Source organism: Equus caballus, chromosome X (genome assembly GCF_041296265.1).
Source record: "Equus caballus isolate H_3958 breed thoroughbred chromosome X, TB-T2T, whole genome shotgun sequence".
NCBI lineage: Eukaryota > Metazoa > Chordata > Mammalia > Perissodactyla > Equidae > Equus > Equus caballus.
In genome coordinates this window covers 144712973-144735220 of record NC_091715.1, presented here as the reverse complement: position 1 = coordinate 144735220, position 22248 = coordinate 144712973, and the positions used below count along the sequence as shown (strand labels likewise).

Genomic DNA, 22248 nt, shown 5'->3' with positions numbered 1-22248 from the left:
GAAATAAAGCTAAAGATCTGGGCTCAGGTTTCAACAGTTTTATTGGGAGGTTTTGTTTTCTGTGAAATACACTAGAGGCTGGGGAAGGGGACACATTCACTTTGCAAGATAAGGGTTTCCCACCACTAAGGGAAGGCGTGGAGCAGGGCGGGGCACACTGGGGTTTGGATCCATTTTCCCACCTCCTTCTGCTTTGCTCACATTTCTTTTCTCTCTCAGCAAGTACCAGAGGACACAAACACAAAGACAAGAAATAAAAACAACAAAATCAACCTCCAATGGGGCCAGACCCAAGCCCTCTCCCCTCTCAGGCTGTGACAGGGCTGGGCGGGCCAGGGTAGCTGCTCCACAGCCCCAGGCCGCACCAGAGGGCTGCCGTGAGGGGCACAGCACTCCCTTCTCAGATGGGGTGGGCCGAAGTTAATAAATTAGAATAAATTATGGGCTGGGGGAGGGGAGGAATGCAACTTTGTGCTAGGAGGGCCCCTTCTCTCCAACACACAAGAAGGTTGGTGGGGGAGGCAGGGGGCATCTCCAAAGGCCACTACAGTGGGGCGTAAGAGCAGTGGGGGCAGAAATCAGCTTTTCCTCCACGTTCTTCCCAAACAGCAGAAGAATTAGGAGTGGGAGGAAGAGACACACACAAGGAAAGGAACCTCTTTTCCCAGGATAAGGAAGGGCCAAGAAAGAGGATGCTATCCAACCCCCCGTCTCCCAAACCATCGCTAAGGTTAAGGATTTGGTCAGTGAATCAATGAGGTGGGTGACAGGAATGTGGTGGGGGAAGCAGAGATGCTGGGAACAGGGGTGCCCAGCCAGACCGGTCTCCCCAGCCCTCGAGGAGAACAGACTCGGGTGGGGGGAGAGGGTACCAGGGGCTGGGGGAGGGGGGTCTGGCAATCACTGGTCAGCTTCTCCAAAGACGTCATTCTGTTTGCGCTTCATGTTCTCAAAGTCAAAGGCGGACCCTGCCATGCGCTTGTAGATGTCTTTGATGTCGTTGCAGGTTGTCTCAAAGTGTGTGGTGGCATCATAGGAGCGGGAACAGAACACCTGCAAACAGCCAGAGTACCGGCCCTGGGTGAGTTGAGCAGGGGCCCTGGGCAGGCAGCCAGAAGCTGGGGCTGGGACAGGCTGCTTACCTGGCTCTCAGAACCATCGTCAATGGGCTCATACAAGTCACTGATGGCCACAAACCTGAGGAGCAGATGGAGAGGAGGAGACAGGCCTCACAACCAGTCTTGCCCTCCCTGGTCCCTGCTCCCCTAGCTCCCCAGCTCCCTTCCTCCCCCCAGCCTCGGTCCTGGTTCCCAGCCCCTCACTTCTGATCAATGGGCTCCAGCAGCTCCAGGGCTGGCTCAACCTCCTTTTCAGGCTCGGAGGTCTCCACCGTGGTGCTGGCGATAGCGATGTACTTGCCCTGCGCAGCGACGTTGTGTGCATAGGAGATCATGCACACATAGATGTCTGCCCACAGGAAGAGCTCCATTAACGCAGGCACAGAGGGCTCCTGGAGACTGCCCATCCCTCCCCAGCCCTACACAGTGGGCAGCGTCCAAGCTGCCACCCTCCCGGAGGGGAAGAGTCCAAGTCATTCAATCCCTAGAGCCCCAAGTCATGGGGCCTGTGGTGCAGGTCCCCATTCTTCCATGGAGGGATCAGGTAAAGAGCCCCAAGGCTGATGGGGAGAGGAAGAGCCACCCCAAAGAGAACACACTGGAGGAAGTCATGTGGGGCTCGGCTTACCTGACTTCCTGTTGACCTGGTTCTGGGGGATGATGATTTGGCAGGAGTTGGCATCGTTGGTGTTCTTGATGGGATGGCTGAGGATACAGATGATGCGGATAACCTGGCCAGCCTTCCGCACACGGTCCGGAATGTAGCTGGGGTCACAGATGAGCTGCTTGCAACGGGCCACCTGTGAGAGCAACGAAGGCCTTGTCCCTATCCAATCACTCCCCTAGACAGTCATGGGGCTGGACCCACAGCAAGCGCTGGCAGCTCCAGCAGGCAGGGCGCTCCTCTGAGCTGTCACCACTGCCCCTCCTGTAGCGTACAGCTTCGTCCTGCACCTCAGGGAGGTGGGCACTAACTCGCAGGGCTGAGCAACCCCCTTTGCTGAGACACTCTGATCAGGAACACTCCCTGGACCCGAGACAGCATGTAGGCTTGGAGAGTTACCTCTAGCCAACAGGAATGGCCATGTAGACTTTTTCTGGAGCCCCAGTCCCCAGCCTTCAGAGGCCCTCAGAGCTGAGTAGCAGTAGACCCAGCAGAGCCAGGGTTACTGGGAAGAGAGCCTCTAAGGAGGGAACCAAGCCCTGCCCAGACCATCATGACTGCATTGTGGGGAATGCTTACCTCCCCTTCAGACTTCACGCCCACCACCTTGCCATTCTCCATAATGATGTCATCCACAGGTTTGTTCAGCATATACGTCCCCCCATAGATGGCACTCAATCTGTAGTGGGAGAAAGGACGATGAAGTCCTTCTCCCAGGAGAAAGAGGGACTAGTGCCACTGCACCCTCCCCCCACCACCACTGGGGTGCAGAGGCCACCCCAGGCAGCCAGAGCTCAGGAGACCCAGTGGTTCTTCCCAGCTTTGTCACTGCCACAAACTCAGGACTGAATTCAGAGCACTCCTTCCTCTCTGGAGCTTCAACCCAGAATGTTCTCCAAGGGGCTAGTATGAGGGTGGCACGAGGGCATGACCCCTCACGAAAATGGTCTGGGGAAGAGAAGGAAGAGCTCTGGAGAAGCCCTCACTCAAGGTTTCAAGGCCCCGGGCCCAGTCCTAGCACTGCCTGACTCCGGCTGGGAGCTGAGCAGTCCCATGTGTGGAGGCCTGGTTCTTCAACTCTGCACTTCAACACACTGCTGTGGCGCCCCATTGCCAAAAGGTGGCACGAAGTAAATTAAGACCACACGGGAAAGTACAAAATACTACGGAAATGCTCAAGGAGACCGTTTCCATTCTTGGCCTTAGTGCTACTCAGTACTGCCAACTGAAAGGAGCCATGCCCTCACCTTGCAAAGCCCTGGGGCAGCTCGCCAAGGCCATAGAGTGGGTATAAATATGGGCTCTTGCCATACCGGGCCAGGGACTCGCTGTACAACTTGATGCGGTTGATGGTCTCAAGACAGGGCTGGTCCAGGTAGCTGGGGGCACAGAGTCAGGAAAAAAGGTTCCAACAGGAGCACTCCCAGCTTACCCTCAGCCAGGCACCAAGCCAGCCTTCCCACCACCCCCAATGGCCTGGGGAAGACTATGGGTGAAATGCTGGGAAGGGACAGGAAAGGCAACAGGTGACTGTGTGGCTGAGTACAAGAGATGCGCAGGGTGGGCCGAGAGAGCAGCAAGCAGGAGTAGGGAGGGCAGGGTGCAGGCCGGGCAAAGGGTGGTCCACCATGCCAGCTTCCCCTCACTCATCAGTGCGGTAGAGCGCCAGGGCGTGGCCAGTGAAGTCGATGACATCCTGGCCCAGGTCAAACTTCCGGTAGACTTCACGCATGCTGGTGCTCTGGGGGTCGACACCCTCAAAGGTCTTGGGGTCATTCTCATCAAAGTTTGCCACAAACACCAGGAACTTGCGGAAGCGCCGTTTCTCGAACATGCCCATCAGATCTGTGGAGGCAATGTGAGCCTTCGCACCACAGAATGTGACCCTCTCCTTCCCACCAGGCAGGTTGAGAAAGCAGATGCCCTAGCTCCCAGCAGAGTTCTGCTGCTGACCACTGTGTGACCTTAGATTAACTCCTCTGCCCTTCTTGGCCTCAGTTTCCCCATCTGTATGAAGAGGCAGCTAGGCTACGCAGGCTCTGAGGGCCCTCCCTGTTCTGACACTTGGGGATATTTCACTAGTCAGGTGGAGCCCCTGTCAAAGGCTGAAGTCTTTCAAGAAAGAGTCCCCCCTTGCACATCCCCTGTGTGTGTGGACTCCCCTCCTCGCAACCAGTGTGAGGCCTGGCCTGGGGCGGTGCAGGGAAGACAGAGCAAGGAACTTCTGGTACTGCATGGGGAATGCGACCTGGGGCAAGGGGCACCCTGCTCTGGACAGCTGCCCCCCATGATTCTCTGGCTCAGGGGACCTGCACTCACTGGAAGCCAAGGCTTCGGTCTCAGTGGACGGCACTTTGTAGATCTTGCCCCCCTTGTAGACAAAGCTGCCCTCCACCACCTTGAAGTCCAGGTAGCGTGTCACCTCTGTATACAGTAGCATCTTTACCAGCTGCCCTGCGGGGTGGTTGGGGGAAGGCAACATCATCAGCATGGCTCCCTCCAGAAGCTCTAGCTGGTCTAGCTGCCCCTTCTCTGGACCCTGACCCTCCTCTGGTCATCCCAATCACCCCCTCCCAATACCTCCTTCGTCTCCCTCACCATTGGCCATGAGGAATTTGGGGATCAGATCAACGTTCCAGTCTCGGCCCCGGCCCATCGCCTCAGGGGGACCCTCCAGCAATTGAAAACGCTTATACAGCTGCAAGCAGAAGGGAGAGAAAGAGGGGCACCTCAAGTACTACCCCTTCCCACCCCTGCCCCCTGCCCAGAGAACCTGGGGAGCTGATTCAGCACCCTATGTGAGAGGTCACTGAGGGATGGGCCTGGCCTGGGCAGCCTCACCTCTTCCAGCGGTGTGATGGAGGAGCTCTCACCCCCATAGTAGGGGTTCCGGTCCATGTGCAGCACCTTCTTCCCATTCACGGACATGATGCCTGACAGGATGCATTCCTGGGGAAGGAGTGACATTCGCTGCACTCCCCATCCTGCCCACATTCCCACCAGCAGCCCTGATTTGTTCCCCACCCCAAACCTGAGAGGGGAGCAGAGCTAGAAGAACCCTACTGCAAAGGACAGCTCCTTCCACCCCTGGCTGGTCACGTCGCCTAAAATTGGGGGCAACTGCTTTACCTGACCACAGCCTCCTTTATAACCTTACTGAGCAAAGTGGCAAACAAGGAGAGAAACACTAGCAGCGTTGAGAGAGAGTGAGTGTCCAGCCGACGCACAGATGGTCTTCCGGCAACTCACATGCCAAGAAAGTCATCTATCTAGTACAGCCACACGGAAAGGCAAATAGGACATAATGAGCCACGGAGAAGACCCAGCTGGACAGCGGAGGGTACCCGAAAGGGAAGTGAAGAAAGGCTCACCCGATCTTGAAATCGCACGCCCCACCCTGGGCTGCTCTTTCCTCAAAGGGCAGGAGCCTCTGACCCTGAGCCTTCTGGGCCACGGGAGTGGTTTCTGTACCCAGACTGAGAGAGATGAGTCTCTCAGGGGGGTGTTCAAACGGGGTTTGAGAATGGAGAAAGATAAACACCCTCACCCATCACTATCACCGGCTCAAGGACAAAGGCTGCAGATACTACTCAGCCTGAGGTCTCCATGGAAAACTAGGATGGGGTAGCAGGAATTCAGTCACTGCCCCACGCTGCTCCTTCTAGAACATTCCCTGGATCCCCGGGCCCCATAAGAAGTCGGGGAGGCAGGATGAGGGCCCACCCTGGCAAGGGCCCCACACCCGAGGTCCCCGTACCAGGACTGGCGCAAGATGGGAGGGGATGCTGGGCCGGTGAGGGAGGCAGGCGACGAGTGAAGGCCGGGTGGGTGGGGTCAGGGGGCACCGAGGGGCGTCGGGCCGAGTGGGGGTGCCTTTTCCGGCCCGGCAGGCCAGAATGGGGAGGTGGGGAGGTGGGGAGGAGTCAGGGGGCAGCTTCTTGGAGACGGGGCCACGGCGGTGAGTAGAGGCAACGTCGCGGCGTTTTGGGCACGGGGCTGTCTTTTCGGGGAGACGAGCGCCGGGGGCGGCAGCACCGCAGCGCGCAGTGACGGAAGGATGGGGCCGGCAGCCGACAGCTGCAGCAGCGCGGGAAGGAAGGGACGATGTGGGGTCCCGGGCGCCCGAGGCCGCACTTACGGTCAGGCCGGTCCCCAACACGATCACATCGTATTCCTCGTCCATGGTCAGGCCTCGGTGCAGGCGCCCGTCGGCTCCTCCTCCTCCTTCACCACAGCCGCCGCCGCCGCACTGGACCAAAGATGGCGGCGCGTCGGCCGCCGCCTGACCCGTCCGCCGCGTCAAAGAGTCCCGGCCCCTCCCCGCGCCCTGCCGCGCCCGACCAGGGCTGCTGCCTGTCCGTCTCGCCTCCCAGGAGGGTTGCCGGAGCCCGGACGCCAACACCACCGCGGCTCCGCGGGCAGCGGCGCTCGCTGAGGGCGCTGAGGAGAGCGGAGCGGGGCGGGGCGGGGCTGGGCGGGGCGGGCCGGCGGCCGGTGCTGCGGCCCGCGAGGGATCCGTGCGCGGGAGCCGCGCGCTCCCCGCCCGCCCGCCCCTCCCGGCCCCGCCCCCCGGGAGGCTCGGCGCGTTCCCGCAGGCTGGGCGCGCGCCGCTGCGGCAGCCGGGGACGGCTCCTTCAGCACATGAGGGCAGCCATTATCACGGCCGTCTCCTCCACGCGCTGAGCATCCCCGCGCCACGGCCCTCTCCCTACCCTAGCCGGTTAGGGACCCAGCTTGCTAGAGACCCTCTCAGCCTGCCCTGGCTCCCAGAGAGGCAGCCCGCAGGGGTCCTGCGAGGCCCTCCTGCTTCCCTTGGCCTGGCTCGGCTACAGCTACATCCGGGCGCCTCCTCCCGCAGCCCTCAGCCAAGCGCATCCCTCGTGACCAGTGCAGAAATGAGTGACAAGAGGCCCAAGCATGGCAACCCGTCTTTATTTTATTAGGAAGGAAACCACTGAGTACCCCAAGGTCCTGCCAGGTACTCCTGGCGGGGACATGCCAGAAACTCAGTGTTCACACCCAGCCCACCCGCCGTGAAGGTCCCTTCCTTGTCAGGCCACAGAAATAAACCCCAGTGTACTGCTTATTGTTAGCATAACATCATCAAAAAGCAATAACGCCAGCCAAGTGGGACAGACAGTTAAACAGTACTTCCGCACCCACCAAACTTAGGGAACCTCCAGCTCCTGGCTGCTGCAGGGAGCTCCATAAAGCCTGGGGAGGGAGCACTGGCTACACAAAAGCACTATAAACAGCAAGGGGTGAAGGTGGAGAGATGAGAATAAATAAGGAAAAAGGGGAAGGGGGAAGGGCCCTAGAACTCATGTCCCCTCCCCTCACAACGACCAAGCCTGGGAGATTTGTCTACTATCAATGCAGAATATATATAGCTTGTTGGTAGAGATGGAGGATGGGCAGCCCCAGGAAAGCCCCTCAGTTGAACAGGGAGCAAGACAGACTGAGGGGAGCTGCGGGTTCATGCTATGGTAGGAAGAGGGGAAGCCCTTCGGTCCAGCGTCCCTTGGAGTGGGAAAACAACAACCTGGACACCATCATGCCCCCAACCCCTCGTGGGCACAGGGTCACACAATCTGGGTCAAAGAGATGGTGGGGCCCTTGTGGTCATCAAAGCGGTCCATGGTCTTGAGGCTGAGGATCATGTGCAGGCCATAGGTGAAGATGAAGAGCATGAACAGGGAGGTGAGCAGCCCCATCCAGATGCCAGGGGAGAAGAAGCCGGCACAGTCACTGGCGTAGGAGAACTGCTCACCTGTCACGTTGAAGGCCTGGATCTGGGGGACAGAAAGAACCACATAGCCCCACGTAGAAGGAGGCCCAGTAAGGGCTGGGTTCCCGAGTGAGTGGGTAGTCCAAATCTCATGAGATAGGAGCACCGTGGGGACAAGACTCTCAACTACATTCCTGAGCCCAAACCCAAACCCAAAGGATGCTGGGACTCTTCAGGCCTCTGCTCCCTCCGCCTTCTCCCAGTACCCTGCGACCTCCAGCCTGGGCTCCCCGACTCTAGACTCAGTCTCTCACTGCTCCCCACTCCTACCTGGAAGTCCTGAAGTGTCATCTGCCAGAGAGAGGGCTGTGTGCGGGGCACAAGGAGATTGCCGTTCTTGTTCATACTGCTGACGTACTCGCAGTGGAATGAGTAGATGCTGGGCCCCGTGACCCGGGAGGCGTTGAAGGAGACAACAGAGCCGTTGCTGTGGATCTCAAGGCTCTCCATGGTAAACCAGTGCCGGGCAGACACGGGGTAGAAGCGGTTAGCCAGAATAAACCTGAGGGAGGCCACGGGGTATCAGACAGTTGGGTAGGCCAGGGCCACACCAGCCCACCCACAACTCAGCCACTCCCTCAGACTCACTTGAATGTCACCGTGGTACCAAACAGGTGTTCATAGGTCAGCGACAGCCTGCAGAACCAAAGTAAGAGACACATCATCAGGCTCTGCAAGGGCCTTGAACATCTTAGAGCAAGTTCCTCAGATCTACTCCTACCTAAGCTGCCCTGCGGCCGCACAGCCACCTGAAGAGGCAGCACCCCGACTTGACAGGTGGGAAAACTCAGGCCCTGCCACATTCTAGGTCAGGAACCAGCATGCAGGTCCCCTGCCTCCAACTGAGGGCTCCTTCCTCTGGTTCCCTCGAGCCCATTGCCCCTCCTTTCAGCTCCCTCTTGGAGTCGCTGAGGTACCCGAATTGGGCTTTGGGGGTGAGGACTGTCTCTCTTGCCACACAGGGAGGATAGAGGAGCCCCAGAGCTGGTTCAGGCCTGGTATGTGCCCTCATGGAGTCACATTGAGATTGCTCAAAGAGGAGGCGTCAGGTTCCCAGGTGATTGGGAAGTGTTAACAACCAAGGTCCCAGCCAAGGACTAGAGGGCATGGGGAGGCAGAACTCTGAGCACCCCCCACTCCAAGAGCCCTCCATCAGCCCCATCCCACAGTACCAGCTGCATCCTCCCCGTGAACACCCCCGCCAACACACACCCACTCATAGTGGCAGGTAGCTTGCTCTTACCTGGCAAGGGAATCATTCCAGAAGGAGCCGGTCAGATTGAGCTCCTGGACCCCAAATGTGAGGGAAGTCAGGTCCTCCCACTGGCCCCTGTATGCCACCGAGAAGTTTTGGGCCCAGAACAGGATCCGAGGGGCAGTGTCATTGTAACTCACAGGGGGATGGATCACAGATGATGCTGGCTGTTTTTGCAGCAGTTGGCGACCTAGGCCCCCAGCCACCATGGCTATATCACGGGCCACCTGCAGAAACAGCCCACAAGCCTTCTCTCAATGGCCCTGGGAGTGGGCCCCAAACCAAGAGGCCTGTCTCCGCTGTCTCCACTGGGCACCCCCTCCACCATCTGCAGTCCCATGGGTCATACTTGGAGGCCTTTCCTCCAGGAAGCTTTCCCTGGCTGGCCCCTAAGCTTTTGTGAAATTTCTAGTCCCTCCAACTTGGGAACACTTGGACTATTGTCTGCGTATGCCAGCCTGTAAGGCTGCCAGGCCAGACGGAAAGCTCCTGCCTGGAAGGAGGAAGCAGGACTTTATGGTTCACCCTCGTCCCCCCGATGTTGGCCCAGGGGAGAAGCGGGCCTCCCCAAGGCACTCCACTTGGAGCCATCGCCCCTCCAGGCCGACTCACGACACAGCCTCTGCCCATACCTCCCAGAGCCCCTGCAGAAAGGCATATACCCTGGAAGGGCGGACCGCAGTGAGGGCTGCTGTGTACGGGACGTCTTCAGACTTGAGCATGTTCAGCACCTGCCCGATGACCTCATCTAAGGGACAACAGGGAGAGCAGAGAACAAGGTCATAGGCAGTGCTTACAGCAACGCTCCCTACACCTGTTAGAAAGCACGTGACTGTCGTTGCACAGCAGAAGCCAGCAGAGGCAAGGCTGTGACCTTCCACACGCCATTTCAGTGCCCCCTCTTGATGGCGCTGAGTGGGATCACCTCGTTGAGGTGGGGACCACCAGATGTCTGCACTGTAAAGTCCCTCTACCTCTGGCAACTGGCATGTCCTCTGTGGTGGGACACTGAGACCCTTGCAGAGCCAACTCCCATCAACCTTCACCACTGTTTTCAGTTTCCATTGAGGATCCCTAACAGCAGCTGCTTCTCATCCCACCTACCCCCAGCCTCCCCTGGACACCTGCGGCCCTCGGTCGTCCACTCCCTAATACCAGCCCTAATTAAGCGGAACAAGAAAAGACACAGAGATGGAGAAAACTCCAAATCCACCTGCGGAAGGTCTCCAAGACTTTTCCATGGGGTGACTGTCCTTTATAGCAAAAAGAAAACAAGTCCTCAGAACTGTTTTTGAAATGCTGCTGGTCTATTAAACCCAAAACTCTAGGATTCACGCTGCCTGAATGGAAACTGGCTCCACATGTTCCCACATGGAGGGCCCCGAGATGTCCTGACACCTCTGCCAGGCAGAGCCCAGCTGGAGAGGGGCGAGGGCTGGGGGCCAGCATTTCTCTGCTGAGCTGCCAGGTGCTCCAAGAAGCAGAGGTCCTCCCTGGGAATGAGGAGGGGCTGAGGAGCTGCAGGCCAGCTCTCTGGGGCCCAGGGCTGGGGGAGGACAGAGACTGTGCACCCTCCCTGACCTCACTCACCATTGCCTGTGAGGACTTCCCTCGGCGCCATCAGACCCGAGCTATGGAAGATACAGAGCAGGTGAGCCCCCACAATCCAAACAGCTCTCCATGGCTCCAGGCCGCCTCCCTTCAGGCCCCCGTCCTTCCCCACCAGCCCCGCTCACTGAACACACTCTAGCGGGGGCACACTCTAGTGGGGGCTCTGGGGGCCATGCTCACTCCTCCCTCTGCACCTTTGCTCACCTCATTGCCCTGCCTGGAATCCCTTGCCCCTTCTCCCCCGACTTCACAGTCCCACTCAAGTCCCTGCCACCTACTCCATGAATGGGTCCTGGCTAGGCAAGTTGGCTCCCCACCAGCAGGGCCCACTTCTGCCTTGTCTCTGGAGGCCTGACAGGCCTAGCTCAATGCCAGGCACTGACTCCTGAGTCACAGCCTGGCCAGAGGCCCTTCCCGCCTCTTCTAGCCATACAGGGCACCCTCTGGAAGGGCTTCAAGGGGAGAATAGGAGGACTATCATCTTTGGCTGAGTTGTGCTACCAGAGCCCAGAGCTTAGGGTCTTGCTGCTCTCTGGGCCCAGAGGCTGGAGGCTGGGCCATACCTGGCTGTGTAGGGCAGGCGGATGAGCAACAAGGCCGGGAGGCTGGCATTGAGCTTCAGCTCCCGCAGGGTGGCCAAGTCCACGTGCAGGGGGCTGGCCCCAAGCTTCTCCTGCAGGTAAGTGGTCAGAGTACTGACCGCATACCAGTCAACAGCGGGAAGCACCAGAGAAGAGGGGGCCAGGTCCAGGGCATTCTGGGGGCAGGGGAGAGGCAGGAAAATGAGTTAGCAAGGGACCAGTGGGCCTGGGCCAGCCCCCAAACCTCTCTGGCAGTCCTCCTCTGGCAAGCTACACCCCATCCACCCACACAGGGGTCTCATTCCAGGTCAGAAAGAAAACGCCCCACATCCTAGGCCTTGCTACCCTCAAAGCCAGCCGCTATGGTTACTAAGGGGATAGTTCTTACTACGCTGGGGGAGGGGCAAAGGATGGCCAGGCCACGGCTGGGAGAGGACTCTTACCTCCAGGTTAGCAAAGGCACTGTCCTGCTTATTCCCAAACACACCACCGTGCGCCGTGAAGTCCTCAACGCTCAGCTAGTAGGGAAGCAGGAAAGACGGCCTCAGAAGGTTGGGCCAGGGCAGGGGGCAGACACCTTCCCTGTGCATTTGCAGGGCCAGCAAAATCTCATTTTGAGTCAGATTTGGTGTGGTCAAGAGTGACTGAGGCCGTGGCTGTGGGGAGTGGATGGAAGGTTCTCTTTTTTTGGCCAGCAGCCTCCCGGCAGAGTGAGAAAACACAGAAGGTAGTCAGCTGACGTGCGGGAACCTCAGGAGTAAGAGTCAGCTGCCTGCCTGCAGACAAGAGGAACTGGGCAGGGAAGAGGGAAGCGGTGGGGCGGGGGTGAGGGCAGCCAGGAGCATGTGTAGCATGCCCCCGGCACGGAAGTCAGAGAAAAGGAGAACCTGTGTGCCAGCTGCGACAGCTAGAGCTGCCTCCGTCCAGGCTGGACAGGACCCTTTTCAAAGGAGGATGAGAAGTCCCCCTCCCCACCTGGTTTTGGTGGAAGGGGAGAGAAAGGTGCAGATCTTGGAACATGCTGGAGAAAGCACTGAAGTCTGAGCTCGCTGGACCACAGTAACCCTGACCCCATCTCTTTTCCTCTGCAACCTAGAGATGTCCTTCAACTCCTGCCCCTCTAACCCAACTCCCAGCTTCCTCTGGCTTTTCCAGTTAAGCCCAGAGGCGATCTTAATCAGCTTCCCTAACCTCCTTCTGTTTAGTATACACACTTGCCCAGCCTCCTCTCCCTTCTGGGCAAGAATCCTGATGTTGTCTGGCCTCTATCTGGCCTGTCTGGCTGCCTGGGCTCTCATTCTGAAAGCCTAAGGACCACCATGGTGTCCTCATGGCACTCCCTGCTCGAAATCACCCAGGGCTTCCTGCCACATTTAGAACTGCAAGCAACCATTTCCCCCTCATCTCCTAGCTACGTGGCTGACCATCTCCTATCCCTTTCTCTCACTCACTACACTCCAGCCACAGCGGCTCTGCTGTGGGCTCACCCAAGAGCGCTCCTTGCCCAGGGCCTTTGCACCTGCTGTTTCCTCTGCTATGAACACCCTCCCCCCATCCAGCCACATGGCTCCGTCCCTCCCTCCCTTTAGGTCTCTGCTCAGGTATCATCTCCTCAGGGAGCCCTTGCCCGAGCCCCTTTATTTTAAACAGCATTGCCAGTCACTGTCTCCTTAGTCTATTTCCTTTTTCTCTAAGGACTATAGCACTGACATTATATCATATACCAACTTAGCATTTCCCTGTCCCCCTCACGAGAATGTCAGCTTCCCCAGGGCAGGGGCTGAGGTTTTTCTGCTCACTGCTATGTCCCCAACACTTACTACCTGGTACATAATAGGCAGTCCATACTTGGCAAATCAATGAGTGAATGAATGCCATAAGACGGGGGACCGCAGCTAGATGTTTTATGTGGATTACAAGAATTGCTCCAGGGGCCAGCCCCATGCTCTGCTTCAGCAGCCCAGGGTTTCACCAGTTCAGATCCTGGGAGCCGACCTAGCACTGCTCATCAAGTCACGCTGAGGCGGCGTCCCACATGCCACAACCAGAGGGACCCACAACTAAAATAGACAACTATGTACCTGGGGGGACTTTGGGGAGGAGAAGAAAAAATAAAAAGTTAAAAATTTAAAACACGGAATTGCTCCTCCTAGCCCCCTGATGGAGGTAGTGTCTTCAGTTACAGATGCAGAAACTGGCATTTGCAGATTATTTCACACGTCCAAAGGCTGGTAAGTAGTAGAACTAGAACTGAATTCCAGTCTGACTCTATTATTTACCACCTTCTGGAAGGATTACAGGCCGGCATGACTACCACCACTTGCCCACAGAGCGAAGGAGCAAGACCACAAGGGGAATGAGCCATACAGACCACCAATGAGGAAGGGACAAGCAGAGGCTGAATAACCTCCGAAACACTAATCCTACGCTGCCCTAGAATTTTCTCATGGTCTATGGGCCTGCTTTGGGGACAGAGACCTGGATGGGAGGGAAAACAGTGTGCCTGTTAAGAGCGCAAACTGAGGGGTCTGACAGACCCAGGCTGGAACTAGTTGTGGTAATAATGCAGATAATGACATCGGCTTAGCAGGGTGCATATAAAGCATTCAGCATAGAATAATTTTTTTTATTATCTGCATTATGATCATTACAGTTAGAATCACAACTCTGCCATTAGCTGTGTGACCTTGGGTAAATCATTTGCCCTCCTTGGGCATCAGTCTTCCCATCTATAAACAGGATCAATAATCCCCACCACGTAGAGTAGGTCAGATAAGTGTTGGGCACTCAGTGGGCATCTGGCCTCTGACTCCCTGCTTCCCCCAATCAAGTGGGTGCCATTTCTAGGCCCTCACCATTCCCACTGAACACTCTCCTACAGGCTTTCCCAAGAGAGGCGCCACACCTCCCTAACAGGTGGGACAATGTCAGATGGGCCTTAGTGTCCTAGGGGGAGGATGCCTGCCTGCCTCCTGATGACCAAGGGAGAGAGGGCTGGGGCGGGCGCACCTTGTCCTGCAGGAAGAGCAGCACATTTCGGGGGCCCAGCTCCAGGGCGGGGTCTAAGTAGGTAGACAGCTGCATGTCGCTGGTGATGTGGCCCTCGTGGGTGTCGGCCGCAGGAGCCCACAAGCCTCTGGCAGGAGACAGGGGAGATGCCGTCAAGCGGGGGTGCATGGCTTGAGATTCGAGGCCCGTGTGCTCCTAGCTCGATGCAAGGGGCCCGGAGCTCTGACCCGGAGCTGACTCGCTATGGGCCGCCGAGCGAGGAACAGTTCCCCTCTGGGCCTCGCTGCCGCTCGCCGAGGACAGCCCTGAAGTCGGGCGAGTGCACCTCAGCCGCCTCGGCGCGCACCCCGCCCCGCCCCGGTTCGTCCCGCTCACCGGTCACTCGACCACAGCACCAGCGGCACCTGCTGCTCCGTCGCCGCCGCCGCCTCCGCCACCAGAAACAGCAGCAGCCACCGCATCTGCCAGGGCTCAGGAGCCCGCCGCGTCCCCGCCCGCACCCGAGCCGCCGCTGTCGCCGCCATCACAGCCTCGGCCTCCACTGCCTCGGCCACCGCTGCCGCCGCAGATCAGGTGACCTTCGGCCGCCTGAGCTCCGCCCCGCGCCGCCATTGGCCCGGGCTCAGGCCTGCTCTCCAGGGCCGCAGGTGATTGGACAAAGTACATGTCACTCACAGCCGCCCCGTTTCACTGGTTGGCTCTACGTGTCTCCAGGCGCGCACGCTCCAAATAGAAAAGGGGGCGGGGCCGAGCTCGGCCACCTCCCACCGCCCGCCTGCGGGCACCGCCCGCTGGGACCTGGTAGGACGGGCGGGGCTTAGTGGGGCCCGAGCGGCCTCCGCTCCACGGGTTCCCACACGCACAGTTTCGCCCCTCCCTGTTTTAATCTTCTTTCCACTTAAAATTGCAAGAGTGGTTTCTTTTTCCTGCAGATTGACCCTCCCTGGTAGAGGTGAGGAGAGCAGAGGGCCCAGGGTAGCGTCCGGAGTAACACTAGCCCTTACAGCGGGCAGGGAGGAGGTTCCAGAGGAGAGATCGGAGAGTGTCAAAGAAGGGGAAAACCCAGGGAGAAGCGTGCTTTCAAGGACACCGTGATTAACAATGTCAGTGTTAGCTGCTGCCCGGAAGCAGGTAAGATGAGGACCGAAAACTGTTTCTTGGACCTAGCAACAACTGGAGACTTTGGCAAGAGCGATGTCAGTTTGAGGAAGTGGAGACACGGTGTAGGATTGTCTTTTCTCGAAGTTTGCTTTGAAGTGAGGAAAGAGAGTGACAGCTAGAATCAGAAAGTGGGAGGCACTGCCTCAAACGAATCGGGGGACTTTCATCTTTTTCTATACCATTTTTGCTTTCTCAGATTGGTGACTGTTAGCAACAAACAAACAAACAAAAACCCAATAACCCAATATGGAGCTCTTGTTAAGTATATACAGTGATTTATTTAAGAGAAAATGAACTGATGTCTGCAATTTAGTTTGAAATGCACCAAATTAAATGGAGAGCAGCACAGGTACAGAGATAGGTGTGTGATAAAGCAATGACACTAACATGTGAGTGGCAGAATCGAGAGGATAGGTATTTGGGTGCTCGCTGTAAGGTTTTTGTGACCTTGCTATATGTACTGGGTTGAACGGTGTCCCCCGAAAGTTCATGTCCATCCAGACCTTGTAAATGTGACCTTATTTAGAAATCATCTTTACAGATGTGATCACGATAAGGTCATGCCAGATTCAGGAGGGCCCTAAATCTAGTGACTGATGTCCTTAAAAGAAGAGGACAATTTAGACAAAGATACACAGGAAGAAGGCCAATTGACGCTGGAGACAGGAGACCAATTAGAATGATACAGCTGCAAACCAAGGAACTCCTGGAGCCACAGGAGCTGGAAGAGGCAAGGAAGTATTCCTCCCTAGAGCATGGCCCTGTTAACACCTTGATTTTGGACTTCCAGCCTCCAGAACTGGGAGAGAATAAATTTGTGTTGTTTTAGGTCTGCCAGTTTGTGGTAATCTATCACGGCAGCCCTGGGGAACTAATACACTATATATTTGACATTTTCCATAATAAAAATATGGGGAGAAGACAGTTTGATAATGCCCATTGTTGGCAAGGATGTTAGGAAATAGAATCTCACCTCCACAGTGGTGAGAGTATCAACTGGTAGAACCTTTTTGGAGGATAATTTGGCAGCGTTGAACAAACTATAAAATGTGTATGCCCTTTAACCAAGTGATTGCCCTCTTAGGGATCCATTCAACAGAAATACTCAGCTGAGCACAAGACACACATACCAAGGGGGCCGTTGCAGCACCATTTGTAGTTGCAAAAATTTGGGCACTTATGACTGGACTCTGGGACGATGTGCCCAGCCAGTGCTGCTGCCACCCCTGCCTCTCAAACACCAGGACGTTTGTGTCTTGAACCAGAAGACTGCTGAAGAAAACTACCACCCCCAGGGCCGTGCCTCTCATTAGCAGAATTCAGTCTGCATGCAGAGCCCTCAGTGCAGCGCAGAAAAGCATACCAGAAGGAGGGGCTGGATGCTGGGAGCCACCACACCATGGACACAATAACTCTCACCCAGCCCCGTGTAGCGGACGGCTCACTGATCACTTCAGCTTGTCAGAGAAATGGCTTATGGGATTGTAGTCGGGTTTGTCACAAGTGTGGCTCAGTCTAGGACCGTGGCAGTTGAGCTGGAGAGAGGAGGTGGGCTTGACAGGACATGGTCGAAGAAGACAGTGGCTGAAGGTGGCTCTAGGGTCTCTCTGAGTTGGGGACTAGGAGATGAGGTCTCTTGGGGACAGTTAAGTTTAGGGTGTTTGTAGGGTCCCCAGGTGGCAGTGTCCAGGCCAGCTGAGGGGAGAAATTTGTGCTGAAGCTTGCTGTATCCCCAAAAGCCCTGGAGCAGTTTGAAGCCCTAGCGCCGTGATCTGACTCGTATTTTAAAGGCCAATCTGGCTGTGGTGAGCAGAGCAGATGAGAGGGGATAAGAGTGGCAGCAGAGACCAGCGGGAGGCTGTTGCTGTCGTCTGGGAGAGGAATGACAAGGGCTTGGCCAGGGTGCTGGAGGGGTGGAGAGGGCCAAAGAGACTGCAGAAGTTGGTGCCTCAATGTTGGTCTGAGACTGGGATTTGACTGGCTGGCATGATGGTAGGGTGGAGGCAGGTGCCCTGGGACCATTTGAAGGGAGAAGTTGGAGCCTGGGCAGCTAGTGGGTAGGGAAAGGAGGGACTGGTCCACCGCATGTTCAAGTCCTTCCCTTGGTTGGCCCTTGCTCTCATTGTGGCCTGGGGCCCAGTGGCATTCCCTCAGTCAGTCATTCAGTCACTCACTGAAGTCCTGGAGAGCCTGCTTGGGTCCAGTGCCCTGTGGGGAAAGAAACGAGGACCCCAAACCTCATCGCAGCATGGGTGAAGTCCTCCAGGTCCAGGACAGACCCAGCAGGGGACAATTTTGGAAGGAAAGTTCTATAATGGTGCCGCAGAAGTGGAAGCTGTCAAAGGAAAGGATGGAGGCCCTGGGGACCAGGAGAGCCATGACACAGAGTGACAAGAGGAGCTGATGGCCATGGGCAAACTTAGGAACACAAAGGGCACCGTTTAAATAAAGTTTCAAGGGGCCAGCCCGGTAGCGCAGCAGTTAAGTGCGCACATTTCGCTTCAGCAGCCCGGGGTTTGCCAGTTCGGATCCCGGGTGCGGACATGGCACCGCTTAGCAAAAGCTATGCTGTGGTAGGCGTCCCAGGTATAAAGTAGAGGAAGATGGGCACGGATGTTAGCTCAGGGCCAGTCTTCCTCAGCAAAAAGAGGAGGATCGGCAGCAGATGTTAGCTCAGGGCTAATCTGCCTCAATAAATAAATAAATAAATAATAAATTTTAAAAATAAAAATTTAAAAAAAATTAAACATAAAAAAAAATAAAGTTTCCAGGCAAAGACTTTCTCGCAAGTGTGATCTTGCTGGCCAGCGGTCTCTTGCTGAAACACTTCCATCCTTCGGGGAGAAACTCGCCTGTGGCTGCTTTTATTCTCCCCTAAGTTGCCTGAGGTCCCTGGAGTGGTGACCCTTGAGGCTTCCTGAAGTACTTCTTATGGGCCAGGCACTGTCAGAGGAACCCGCCCCCCAAGTTCAGAATCTGGTCTAGAAGACACAGGACAGCAGGTCATGACACAGGATGATGGATGTTCAAAAGGGGGAAACTCGGGGCTGGCAGGGAGGCACAGAGAGGGGCACCCGCCTGAGGCTGCTTTGACCAAGAAGTCACGTCTAAGCTGAGTCATTCACCAGCTGGTGACAGCACCAACAAGCACCTTCTGTCAGGGGGCTTCATCTTCAGGGTGAAAGCATTTCTTCATGAAAATCTTTCTGGGCCCTCATCACCCCCATGTCTTCTTGAATGGTTTTAATATAATGTTGGACACATACCAAAATATGTGTTATATCTAGGTGCTCCATAAATGACATCTATGTTACATAGACATGTGTAACCTGTATATGAAGTACACAATGAAAGGTGCCCTCAGAATCCCACCCTGGACTTCACAGACCACTGCCACTTCCTTGGCAGGAATCTGTGTCCCCCAAATCCCATTTTCCTGCCTCCTCCTGGAAGTAACTGCTAGCCTGAGTTTGATGTTTATCATTCTCTCTATTTTTTTAGGTCGACCACTTATGTCTATGCTCCTAAGTGGTCTAATGCTGAGTAGGCTCGTTCTTGAGCTTGATAGAGTGGCATATCCTGCCTGTAGTCCTGTGCAGGGTCTTGGGGAGTATTGCATCATCACTGCAGAATCCAGTGTGTGAGCCTCCCACGACCCCTGGCTTCATTCTCCCGTTGGCAGACTCTGGGAGCGCTTCCGTTGTTCCCGTTGGTTGCCCTGAGGCCCTTCATGACTTCTGAATGCAGGATGTCTCAGGTGCCATGGTAGATAGCATCATGGCTTACAATTATTCAGTCTCCCCCTTTCATTTACAAGCAATCCTCTTTGCCCATTGTCAGCCAGGACACGAACTAGTAGTGCCTGGTTCAAGGACCCCACTATGATCCAGGGATCATAGCTGTGATCCAGGGATCAGGAGACCACCACGGCCACTATGGGAGTCTTTCAACATCCGTAAAGTGAGTGACTAGGCATTGGAACATTGCTGCCCAAACCCCTGCACCCCACACTGTGCTTGCGGTAAGGATGAGGTGAAGGGGTGGGCAGGGGGCCACCACCTCACTCTACACACTCCCTACCCCTCCACACTGGCCTGACCCCCATGCTGACCAGAAAAAGAATAGTGCACAAAACAAAGATGTACAGTGCAATGACTTATTACAGCAAACACTCCTTTGGCATCACCCAGGTCAAGAACTCAAATGTCTGCACCCCAAAAGCCCCTCTCATTCCCCTCCCATCACTTCCCTCTCCCTTCCACCACAGTGACCGTGAACCTAATCACTCTGCTTTTTATAATTTTACTGCTATAACAAAATATCACAGACTGTATGACTTATCAACAGCAATAATTTATTACAGTTCTGGAGGCTGGAAGTTCAAGATCAGGGGGCCATCAGGGTGGCACCTTCTTCCAGGCTGCAGACCTCATTGTATCCTCACTTGGTGGAAGGGGTGAGGGGGCTCTCTGGAGTCTCTTTTATAAGGTGCTAATCCCATCATGAGGGCTCCACCTCTCACAACCTAAGAACCTCCCACAGGCCCCACCTCCTCATACCATTAGAGCATTAGGTTTCAACATATGAATTTGAGGGGGCCACAAATGTTCACACCAAAGCAGCAGTTAAACATGCATCCCTAAATACGATGGTTTTATTTTGTCTGTCTCGGGACTTTATATAAATGGAATTGTTCAGTATTGTATTTTGCATCTAGATTCTCTGCTCAAGACTGGGAGGTTCATGCAAGTCATCCCATAATAACAACATTGCTGCATAGCATCCCCAGATAAATATCCTGCCAGTCATTGAGCCCTTCTGTTGAGGGATGTTTGAGTGATTTCCTGCTTTGGCTAGTATGGCTAATGGTGCTGTGAACAATTATGTATATGTCTTGTGGTGCACATATATGTGCATTTCAATGGATATATATACCTAGGTGGGTTATTGCGAGGTCATAGGGTATACGTACTGGGTTGACTAGTGTCCCTCAGAATGTGATCTTATTTGGAAAAAGGGTCTTTGCAAATGTAGTTAGTTAAGTTGGAGTCATACTGGACTAGTTAGGGTGAACTGTAATCCAGTGACTGGTGTCTTTATAAGAAGAGAAAAATAGACACACAGACACAGAGAAGAGAAGGCCATATGAAGATGGAGGCAGAGATTATAGTGATGTGTCTACAAGCCAAGGAACACCAAGCATTGCTGGCAGCCTCCAGAAGCTGGAGGAGGGGCTCAGAACAGATGCTCTTTCAGAGCCCACAGAAGAAATCAACCCTGCTGACCCCTTGATCTTGGACTTCTGACCTCCAGAACTGGGAGACAAGAAGTCTGTTGTTTTTAGCCTCCCAGTTTATGGTACTGCAGCTACAAGAAACTCATACAGGATATATATTTTCAGCTCTGCCATTTGTGTTTCCTCTTCTGTGAAATGCCTGCTTGCATCAATATTCCCATTTTTCTATTGGATTATCTTTTTAAAATTGATTTATAGGAGTTCTTTATATATTCTGAGTATAAGCCCTGCGTTGGTTATGTGTATTGCAAATCTCTTCTGCTCCGTGGCTTCCCTTTTCACTTTCTTAATGATGTCTTCTGATGAACAGAACTTCTTAATTTTAATGTAGTCAAATTTACCATTTTTTTCTTTATGGTTAATATTTTTAATGTCCTGTTTAAGAAACCTTTCTCTGCCCCCAAGATTATAGAAATATTCTCCTATATTATCTTCTAGAAGTTATCTTGTTTTTCATACTTTTATGTATGTATGGTGTGAGGTATGGGTCAAGTTTCTTTTTTTCCATAGAGATCTGCAGTTGTCCCAGTACCATTTATTGAGATAAATATCCTTTACCCACTGTCTTGAAATACTGCTTTTGTTGTATAATAAGTGTCCATATAGCTGTGGGTCAGTTTTAGGGCTCTCTATTCCACTGGTCAATTTGTCTATTCAGTACCACACTGTCTTAATCACTATAGCTTCATAATAAACCTTGATACCCAGTAAGGCAAATCCTCCCACCTTGTTCTTCTTTTTCAAGAGGCTCTTCTTGGGCTATTGTGCTTCCATATAAATTTTAGAGTCAACTTGTTAGGTTGATTAGATAATTTCAAAAGTTGATTAGGTTATTTGAAATTGTAGTAAGGTATACATAACATAAAATTGACAATTTTAGCCATTTAAAAAAGTTTTCTATTGTGGTAGAATATCCATAATATAAAATTTACCATTTTAACCATTTTTAAGTGTACAGTTCAGTGCATTGTTGTGCAACCATCATCACCATCCATTGGCAGAACATTGTCATCATCCCAAACTAAAACTCTGTCCTCACTAAACACTAACTCCCCATCCCCTCGCCCAGCCCCTGGCACCCACCATTCTACTTTCTGTTTCTATGACTGACTGCTCCAGGGACCATACAAGTGGAATCATACAGTATCTGTCCTTTTATGTTTGGCTTATTTCGCTTAGCATAACATTTTCAAGGTTCATCCAAGTTGTAACACGTGTTAGTGTAGCACATTTTATTTATCCACTCATCTGTTGATGGACACTTGAGTTGTTTCCACCTTTTGGCTCTTGTGAGTAATGCTGCTATGAACATTGGTGTACAAATATCTGTTTGAACCCTGATTAGCTTTTGATTGGTATTACATTTAATCTATAGATCAATTCTGGAGAACTGACACTTTTACTGTATCATGTCTTCCTGTTCATGAGTGTGGGATCTCTCTCCATTTACTTAGGTCTTCTTCAATGTCTTTCAATAAGGTGTTATAATTTTCCTTATATAAGTCTTTCACATCTTTTGTTAGATTGATTCCGAGGTACCCTATAGTTTTGTAAATGATGTCTTGTTTTAAATTATATTCTCTAATTCTTTTGTTGCTGGTGTATGTATAGAAATGCACTTGAGGGGCCAGCCCAGTGGCGCAGCAGTTAAGTGCACACGTTCTACTTCTCGGCGACCCGGGATGCGCCGGTTTGGATCCCGGGTGCGGACATGGTACCGCTTGGCAAACACCGTGCTGTGGTAGGCATCCCACATATAAAGATG

General features: G+C 54.2%; 2 protein-coding genes across 4 annotated transcripts; both read right to left on the bottom strand.

Annotated features, from left to right (window-relative positions):
- Positions 1-23: 23 nt before the first annotated feature.
- GDI1 (GDP dissociation inhibitor 1) lies at positions 24-6329 on the bottom strand. Of its 2 annotated transcripts, none has more exons than XM_023633233.2 (11): positions 5921-6329; positions 4624-4731; positions 4381-4480; positions 4102-4236; positions 3429-3627; positions 3030-3161; positions 2362-2461; positions 1747-1918; positions 1323-1467; positions 1143-1197; positions 24-1053 (listed from the first exon to the last, which is right to left on the bottom strand). In XM_023633233.2, exons 1-11 carry the CDS (start codon positions 5963-5965, stop codon positions 901-903), a joined length of 1344 nt encoding a protein of 447 aa, XP_023489001.1. In that variant the 5' UTR covers positions 5966-6329; the 3' UTR covers positions 24-900. The 2 variants fall into 2 exon arrangements, with proteins under 2 accessions (XP_023489001.1, XP_070112945.1); XM_070256844.1 differs by lacking the exon at positions 5921-6329 and adding an exon at positions 5154-5258 and having other exon boundaries at positions 4624-5051.
- Positions 6330-6698: 369 nt separating this feature from the next.
- On the bottom strand, positions 6699-14662 carry ATP6AP1 (ATPase H+ transporting accessory protein 1). 2 transcript variants are annotated; one of them, XM_023633247.2, is made up of 10 exons: positions 14402-14662; positions 14027-14153; positions 11461-11535; positions 11000-11193; positions 10416-10456; positions 9488-9573; positions 8814-9052; positions 8159-8206; positions 7841-8072; positions 6699-7574 (listed from the first exon to the last, which is right to left on the bottom strand). In XM_023633247.2, the coding sequence occupies exons 1-10, from the start codon at positions 14548-14550 to the stop codon at positions 7365-7367; spliced, it is 1401 nt and encodes a 466-aa protein (XP_023489015.1). In that variant the 5' UTR covers positions 14551-14662; the 3' UTR covers positions 6699-7364. The 2 variants fall into 2 exon arrangements, with proteins under 2 accessions (XP_023489015.1, XP_070112944.1); XM_070256843.1 differs by having other exon boundaries at positions 9458-9573; positions 14402-14628.
- Between the last annotated feature and the right edge of the window lie 7586 nt (positions 14663-22248).